At 38.2% G+C, this 9,161-nt stretch overlaps 1 protein-coding gene and 1 pseudogene across 1 annotated transcript; both read right to left on the reverse strand.

Moving 5' to 3' along the window:
- Positions 1 to 1,743: 1,743 nt before the first annotated feature.
- LOC101413889 (double-strand-break repair protein rad21 homolog pseudogene) lies at positions 1,744 to 3,561 on the reverse strand (annotated as a pseudogene).
- A 4,016-nt stretch (positions 3,562 to 7,577) lies between these two features.
- Positions 7,578 to 8,405, reverse strand: LOC101413448 (olfactory receptor 14C36-like). Its single transcript, XM_004471181.3, has one exon. It carries the CDS (start codon positions 8,403 to 8,405, stop codon positions 7,578 to 7,580), a length of 828 nt encoding a protein of 275 aa, XP_004471238.3.
- Positions 8,406 to 9,161: the final 756 nt, after the last annotated feature.

Below are 9,161 nucleotides of genomic sequence, written 5' to 3' on the forward strand. Positions count from 1 at the left end.
ACAAACAGCATCAGAGATACCTGGGAGCTCCTAGAAATGCAAATTCATGGCCCCACCCAGACCTACAGACTCAGACGTCCTGAGGGGGGAGCTTAGCCCTACAGGTAAGGCTCAGGCAGGCTCCTGTAAGCACAGTAAGTGTAAAAGAGGCAAATGGTGAGCTACAGCCTAAGGCAGTTCCCAGAAGGAGCCAGCAGGAAGGTTCCCCTTCCTAGGTGTTAGGGAGGGCTTCCTTCGGGAAGAGGTTTTCGAGTTAAGTCGTTAGGGATGAAAAAAAGTTTCCAAAAACAACATTGCCATATCTTGCTGAAAAAGTCACGAGTGGGGAGGTGAAGCTGGGGTCCCTCCCCTGGATCCTCCCATATTCTTTAAACGGGCTGCAGGCGATGCGTCTCCTCGAGGAAGGCGGGGTAAGGCTGGGCGAGGAAGGACGGGGACTGGAGAGCAGGGACGGCGAGGGCAAGGCCGGGGCTGGGCAGCCTGGCGCGGCCCTCTGGCGGGCACCGAGGAGCAGCCCCGGGCTCGAATCCAGCCTGGGCAACCTCCGAGCGCCCTGGGCGCCCTCCGGCCTTACCCGCTCCAGGCCGCGCACTGTGAAGGGCCCGCCGGGTCCCGCAGCCTCGCTTCGCCACCGCCCGCTGCCTCCACCTGCCCTGCGCCCACCGGCCGCCAGCTCCCCCGCCAGGCCCGCCCCAACAGCGCCGGGCGCCAGGGCCGCCTCCAGGGTGCGCCGCACCTGCTGCGCCAGGACCTGGAGCGGCGGCGACCGGGGCAGCTTCAGGGGCACCGAGCCCCGCGCCTTCATTCTGCTCCTCTCTAGATCTTACAATAACGTTCCACTCCACAAATTTTTAAGGTTCCAATAAAGTTTAGCTTTTTGCAAAAAAAAAAAAAAAAAAAAAAGGCATGGTATGTCTAGTTTCATGATCTGAATATTCAAACAAATAAATCCTAAAATATTTTCAAAACTTTCATTTAGAGCTTCTGCAAAGTTATAAACTCTATTTATAGTCATTCTACTCTTCAAAAGTTTATCTCTGCTCATGTTGGAGCCTCACTAAAATAACAGAATTCTAGATAGCAAGGTTCATCATGAAGAATTAAATGGAATGATCTGCAAAATAGAATACTTTAAACAAATTAAGTCTTATCTTTTTGTAGCTGAAAGGATTGGTTACAGCACAGTTTCATATATATTCTTGCTAATTATGGAATTACAGAGTTTAAAACCTACCTCAAAATGATATACGAAGTCTGCTGTTTCAGACTAAGGAAAATGGTTAACACGAAGATTGCTTTGTCACAGATAGGAAAAAATAATTTCTTTCTGTAAAAGTTTCATATTACATTTTTAGATGAAATTGTCAGACATTTTCTGAAACAAGCTTACCTTTTCAAAATAGTAATGGAGAACTAAGAAAAAAATCATGAGTTTCAGTTGCTGCTCAACATTATTATGTGCACCAAAATTGCACATATCATTTCTATACTAACTGTTAAAATACTTTTCTGGGTCCTTGAGGTACTTGCTTTCTCCATCAGAACACAAACACAATCCAAATAAGCAGCTCCCCTAAAAATAAAATTGATAAATTTAAAATACTGGGGGGAAAATGAAAGAAAAGGCAGAGACATTGTACAGACAAAAATCTCAATTTTCTGGAAGGATTTAGCATGTGTGCCCTGCCGGGGAAATTTGTACACACTAGTGAAATTAACACTAGCTACAATGTTCCATGCTGCTCAAATAATATGGAATCTTGATCCAGGTGTGGCAATGACGTCTCTGTATAGTGCATCCTCTGTCAGTTCAATATTTTGCTGCTTTGTAAGAACCCAGAAGCTGTAGAACTTTGCTGCAGCTTGTTTTCCATTTGTGTTTCAACATAGCTCAAGCGAATTGATAGTCAGCTCCAGTTTTAGCAAGAGCTCACTGAAGACCAAAAAGTTTTGGCTGAGTTCTTTTGTTACATCTTTTTTCTCCTTGATCCTGATCACCCCCAGAAGCAACTTGGTTATCTTCTTTCTCTTTCTCTTTTTTCTTCTTTTCTGGCAGAAGTTCTAGCCCTCGTATTAGCTGACAGATATTCAGAGGCTCTTCTGGAGGGAGTTCAACATGGGGTCTTTCTATCTGCTCAACTGGCTAAGGAGGCACCACAGGTTCTGGGGATCAACTTGCCCAGGCTTTACTTAACTCCCTTAGGTGGGGGTGGGGGCATGGCTGCCTCATCCATATTTGTTCTGCTGGTTTCCATCACTGACTCCTGGAGGCGGCTCCGTTCTTCCAAAATGGGCTCATCAATGACATCATGTCACTGATTTTGTTGCTGTTACTGTTCCTCCCTGGAAACTTCTGGATTTTCAAATTCCTTAAGGAACTCATCCAAATTGTCAGCTTCTCCTCCTTTCCTCCTTTTGCTAAGGTCTCTTAGCAGTACAAGCAGTGTACACCAGGATGTAAAGATCTTGAGTAGTCTATTATTCTGCAAAGGCTGAGCAGGTAAAGGGAAGTGTTTCCACTCCTCCACTCTCTTTCTGCATCATCAATTTCTTGGTGGGTGGAGTCAGATCCAAACTAAAAACAATAGCAGAATAATCACTAAATTGGGCTCTAATTGTCTTGCTGTCCAATTCTTTGACACAGTCAATTATAACTCCTCTTCCTCTAAGCTCTTGTTTCTTTGACAGGGATATCAATAGGTTCCAGAGCAAATGCTTCTTCTTTTGAAACAAGTTTGATCAGTCATAATTGGCATTGGCTCATCAGGATCCTTTGAATCAGGACTATCAATCCCACCCATTGATACATTATCATCCTCATCCAAATCATCATGTGAGTCTGTTCTGGCAACATCACCCCTCCCGCAGAGAGAGCACGGGGATGGTCAAAGATACTGCCATCATCATTATTAATAAGTTTCTCATCTAATATACCACTATCATTTCCTTCTCTTAAATCTTATTTTGCTCTTCATATTCTGGATGGTTAATTTTCTCATTCTGATTGCTGGTGCTCTGCTCAGGGTGGAGTAAGAGATTAGAAAATCTCTCCCTTTTATTTGTCATCCTCAAAAGTGCTGCCTTCTCTCATTATCTCAGGGTCAACCATCCAAAGCTGTGAAAATCATTTTCTTGTAGGATACTGATGTTCTCAATTTCTTTTCTCATGGCTCTCTCTTCCACTCTACTTTGGTTTAGCCTGAACAGCTGGGTCACATTGACGTCATCTAAGTAAGGCAATGGTTGATGAAAGTCATGAAATACTTCCAATTTTCCTCAGGCAGTTGGACAACATCTAATTGAAAAGTCATCTTTATCTTAATGAATGCCTCAATACAGTCTGCAAGGAGTTATTTGGCTTTCCTGTTATAGTTTGGAACAACTTCCAGTAAGATATGTCCTGATGTTCAAAGTGTCATCTTCACCTTGGGAGAGATGATACTCTCCACATTGCTTTCTAAATTACATTCAAATACATGGGCATTGGTTAGCTTCTTACTCCCAGTGAGCTCCTAGCCAAATTTTGGCGAGAGGCCCTATTTTGCTGAGGACAAAATGCATAGAACTTTGTTCTGGTTGACCATGAAACAGGAGGATGCCTTACTCTCCACCTGGAGTGCAGCTAGGTAGAGGGACTCTGGGAGGGGAAAAGGGTCCAGGGAGGAGGTGGGAAAGAGGGTGAGCCCTGGTGTAGTGTAGCTTCAGACACCTCCCTCTGCCCTGGGGCCACTGCCCCTGCTTTCCCTGAACTGACCTGAAAGAATTCATCACTATAGCCACACTTCAAGAAATGCTGAAGGAGTCCTTTGTGGAGAAGCATGATGATTGATGATATGTGCTGAAAATATTTATCTCCACAAAGGACTGAAAGGCATCAGGAATGATAAATAGATGGATAATTATATAAGATTGCTTCCTTATTATTAAAATCCCTGCAAAAGTTAAGTAACTGTTGGCATAGTTAGTTTATAACATACCTATTAGTTAACTGAATAATGGATATACTACTATGCAAAACACACTGTTGGAAGATTCTTATACTATAGTTGAAGTTGAATATATAAAATTAAATTAATCTATTGTGTTATATATTTATACTTATAGTAAAATGGCAACCATCATTTGATAAAGAATTATAACTAGCAATCCAACAGATAGGCTTAAACAATAAATGAAGGCCTAATATCAGACCAAAAAAACCCCAACACATTATACTAAGTGAAGGAGACAAGACACAGAGTACTACATATTGTATGATTCCATTTACATAAAATGTAATCTTAAATAAATTTATAAAGATAAAATTAGATTAGTGGCTAGGTAGGTGTCTGGGGAAGGAATGCTAAGAGATGTGGAATCTTTATTTTTGGAGTAGTGAAATTGTTCTAAAATTTTTGAGATGATGAATGTACATTGTGATTATACTAAAGCCATTGATTATACACTTTGGATAGATCATATGGTAATTGAATATTTCTCAATAAAACTGCTTAAGAAACAAATACATAATTGTACAGTAATGGCCCGAAATACAGCAGGGGAAACAGAGAGATTGAGAGGTAAGGAATTTTGTTGTTTGTTTTTTGTTTATTATTATTATTGAAATAATGAAAGTGCTTTAATAATGATGGAAATGATGAATGCACAACTATATGATTTTACCAAATAACACTGACTGTATACTTGCATAAATTGTATGCTTATTAGTATGTATCAGTAAAATTAATGAAAAAGTTGAAGGCCTAGCAGGGTAAACATGGAGCAAGAAACAAATGGGAGCAAACAAGTAGCAATATGATACAATTAAATGTAAACATATCTACAATTACAATTAATTAGTCAAACACCACAATTAAAAAGGAGAGATTTTCTTATAAGATTAAATGCAACCCAAATTTTCTTTCCTTCAAAAATGCAGTGTAAACAGAAAGAAACAAATATGTTAAATATATAAAAGAAAAAGAAAAATGTACACATTAACACTAATATAAAGTAGACTTCAGAGTATAGATTCTTTTCAGTGATAAAGAAGGTAATTCCACAGTGTATAAGAAGATATTAACAAGATAACATAAAAATATGAAACATTTCTGCAGCAAATAACACAGCCTAAAAATACATGAATCAAACTGATGAGCTAAAAGGAGAAAGAGACATCTGAACAATAAGAGATTTTGACCCTTCCCTCTTGCTATTAACTTCTGAGGTCAAAGATCATATTCTCTATGGGTTCAGTCTTTTGGATATTGTGAACTTACAGCCCAATATATGGTCACTTGTTAAATGTTCAGTGTGCTTTAGAAAATAATACAGTTTGAAATTTTGTGGTATCGTGTTCTACAAATATCAACTGGGTTAAGTTGGTAAATTATGTTGTTCAAATCTGAAAGATATCCTTATTTTATGTAATTGTTTTGTCAGTTTTTGTGCATCTTCTATTAAACTATTTTAATACAGTATCCTTTTTCCATTAGTCCATTTTGTTCTCTTAATTTTGCTTCATATATTGTCATGCTATGTCTTTATATGCAGAAAATTTTCATGCCATCTTATTCGATGAATATTTAAAATTGCTGTTTTAAATTATAAAGGCAAAAGACAATAATGTTTATTTGCATTAAAGAATGGGCCTCCAAATTATATTGTGCAAAACCAGGGAAAAAGTTGTTTAGGGTATAAATTGTTTTTAAGGAAAATATATAAGAACCTGTATTTAAATTTATTTCACTGCAATTATTTTAAATCATATTAATGTTTATACATTACTAGCTACACAAGGCATTAATACAATTATTTACAAATATAGATAATATATAAAGGCTTACTCATGTATGAGGGCTATAGTATCGTTTTACTGCAAATGACCTGCAGTAAAAAATTTCACACAAAATAGTTTGAAACCATTATATTTAATCAATTAATCACATCATCAGAATATAATAATAACAATCTTAGATTTAAGAGTAGTGTTAGTGCTGCTTTGAATTAGTGTAAGAATGTTCCCAATTCATAGACCATGAAATTAAATACTACGTATGAAATGTTGCTACATTTTGGATACCTTGATTCAATATTGCTATTTTAGTTTGCCAAAGGGCTGCCAATGCAATGCACCAGAAAATGTGTTGGCTTTTATGAAATATATTTGAGGTAAATCTTACAGTTCCAAGGCCATGGAAAGTCCAACTCAAGGCACCATAAGAGGGACTTTTCCACCAAAGCCAGGTCCTGGAGTTGTTGGAACATGGTCAAGCAAGATAACCACCAATCTCTGAGAGGTCTCTGCCTTCCCTTCCAGAATCTGCCATTGCTTGGAGCTCAGCTGTGAGCAACCAGGTATAGGGCTTATCCTTTCCAGGCCTCCTATATCAGTATTAGATGTTCTGCTCTTCCCAAGTTCAGCTGCAAGCTAGCAGGTATATGGCAGGGCTGAACTCCTCTTGAGCTGCTCCATGGGTCCATCCTCTTGGGGCTTTTGTTCTTAAGCAATCCCCTCTCTTATATTGCAGAATCAAATATTCCAGCTCCTTTTTATCCTCTGTCTGTCACTGTGAGTCCATTTATATTAGAGCCAGCAAGGAGGTGGGAAATCCACTGCATTTCACCTCGCTTAGTTTGATCAAAAGCCCTATAGCAATATTGTTAAGTAAACTAATCAAAGGACCCTCAACTGAATTTAATGCAATCAAAGGGTACCACACCCTTAGGAATAATTTACAAACATAATATTTCTCTTTTTGGTGTTCATAAAATAATTTCATACTGTCACAATGGCTAATTATTTTTTACCCGCTAGAGATTACTGTGCATACAGCAGGCATTATTGTAGGCATTATGGGTCCTCATGTATGAGAAACCTATAGGAAACTCTACGATATCCATACATCAATCATATTATTTTCTCAATATATTATAACAATGTAGCAGAAGCTTTAAAATTGAAATGGCAATAAATTAACTTTATTCATGTATTCTTGTCAAAAGAAGTTGAATACCTACTAATACATATTAATCTAAATTTTCTAATTGTACCACTGAAAAATGATTTGTAAATAATATTTTTTGGCTTGAGAAAAACATAGTTACTGAAAATCTATTTTTCTCTAATATGAAAAACAGGATGAAATATTATTAATCTATCTTACAAACCAACCACATCTTCATCCTATGCTTCTGTTTTATAATATTTACACTTTGGGGATATTTTAAATTTATGAATAAATACATGATTATGTGTTTTATAGTTGCATATAACAGCAAACAATATATAACATTTCTATCCTGGTATTCTATGGATTTTGAAGAGGTAATTAGAAAGAAACCTTATAGCATATAAGTTTTAGAAAATAGCCTTAAGCACTGGCACTGATGTTTCAGGCATCAGAGTATGTGCAAATTTTGGAGGGGAAACCTAAAAAAGAAGTATGTTTGCTTTGTTTCTATGCAGTTTCGTAATACAATGACTATTCCTTAGAACTCATGTTAAGGTCCCAACAATTAGAAATAGGCAATAAAGTTAATTTTGCAGCATTTTGCAAACAACCTCATCAACATGGGACTAACTTGAAATAATTATCCTAACACTTTCCCAAATACAGCATTTTGCTTATAATTTTCCTTACAGCCTCTTTTATCTTCTTGTTTCTAAGACTATAGATAATAGGATTCAAGAAAGGAGGGACTATAGAATAGAACACAGAGGTGATCATGTCCTGAACTGTGGGAGAGTTGGAAGTTGGCTTCAAATACACAGCAGAAGCTGAGCTGACAAAGAGAGTCACCACAAGGATGTGAGGGACACAGGTGGAAAAGGCCCTTCCTCGTTCTCCTCTGGTTCGAAACTTAAACACAGTAGTAAAGATGTAAATATAAGACATGGTGATGAAAGCAAAGCAGCCACCATCAATAACCCCTGCAGAGATAAAAAGAGAAATTTCATTGCTTAAGGTGTCAGAGCAGGTACGCTTCAGTAGAGAGGGGATGTCACAGAAGAACTGATGGACTACATTGGACTGACAGAAGGGCAGCCAGAATGTGTTTCCAGTGTGGAATCCTGCAATGACCACACCACTGAGTACGGTGGCCAGTGTCATCTGGACACAGAGCCAAGGGTTCATGATCACAGAGTAGTGGAGGGACTGGCAGATGGCCACATAGCGGTCCCAGGCCATGATAGTGAGCAAAACCAGCTCTATGTAAGCAAACCAAAACACAAGGAAGATCTGGGCTGCACATCCTGCCATGGAGATCACCCTGTCATCAAGCAGGAAGATGACACATGCCTTGGGTATTGTAACAGAAATGTAACACATGTCCAAAGCAGAAAGATTTCTAAGGAAAAAGAACATGGGGATGTGAAGTTTCTTGTCCGTGGTGGTTACTGTGACAATGAGAAAGTTGCCCATCAGGGTTGCCAAGTACATCAGAAGGAATAGTATGGTGTGCAAGACTCTGTCTTCCCAAACTTCAGAAAATCTTGTAAGCAGGAATTCAGTACAGTGGTAGAGTTGGGCATCTTTGAGGAATATGCTTTGGACAGCAAGAGAAAATGGAGAATCAGAGTGAGGGAAAAAATTAACCTAAATATATCTATCAACTGATATTATTCAGTTTTATTATCTGAACTTCATACTAGTTCATAGGAAAGAACAGTGTTGTTTCAAGCTTCTTTAGACTTGTTGCTTCTGTATCTTACTTCCATGGTAGAAGCTAAACAAATTTTATAGAGATAGATAGTAGATTCCTGGGGCAGTGGGGAGGGTGGGAGAAAGATTTATTGCTTAATGAGAGCAGAGTTTCCTTTTTAAGTGGTGAAAATTTTGGGATTTTGGTGATGGTAGTAGAGTATTTTGAGTGTCTCTAATATCGGTGAATTGCACACTTGAAAATGATTAATACAGGGAAATTTGAGTTGCATATATGCAGCAATAAAAAGTACAAGAATATTGTTGAAGAGCATATAATCGTGTTTGGTTAATTTTCATCACATAGCATATTTTAGAAGAACAATTGGTAAAGTGGAAGATTGAATTAATATAGGTAAGGTCTATATATACCCACTCATTAGAAGTATTATGTAAGTGTCAGCAGTCAATGGAATTAATTGATGACCAATCACAATCTGGATAAATATAAGAGGTTGCTATTGTATGACAGCCCCT

Source organism: Dasypus novemcinctus, chromosome 22 (genome assembly GCF_030445035.2).
Source record: "Dasypus novemcinctus isolate mDasNov1 chromosome 22, mDasNov1.1.hap2, whole genome shotgun sequence".
Classification (NCBI taxonomy): domain Eukaryota; kingdom Metazoa; phylum Chordata; class Mammalia; order Cingulata; family Dasypodidae; genus Dasypus; species Dasypus novemcinctus.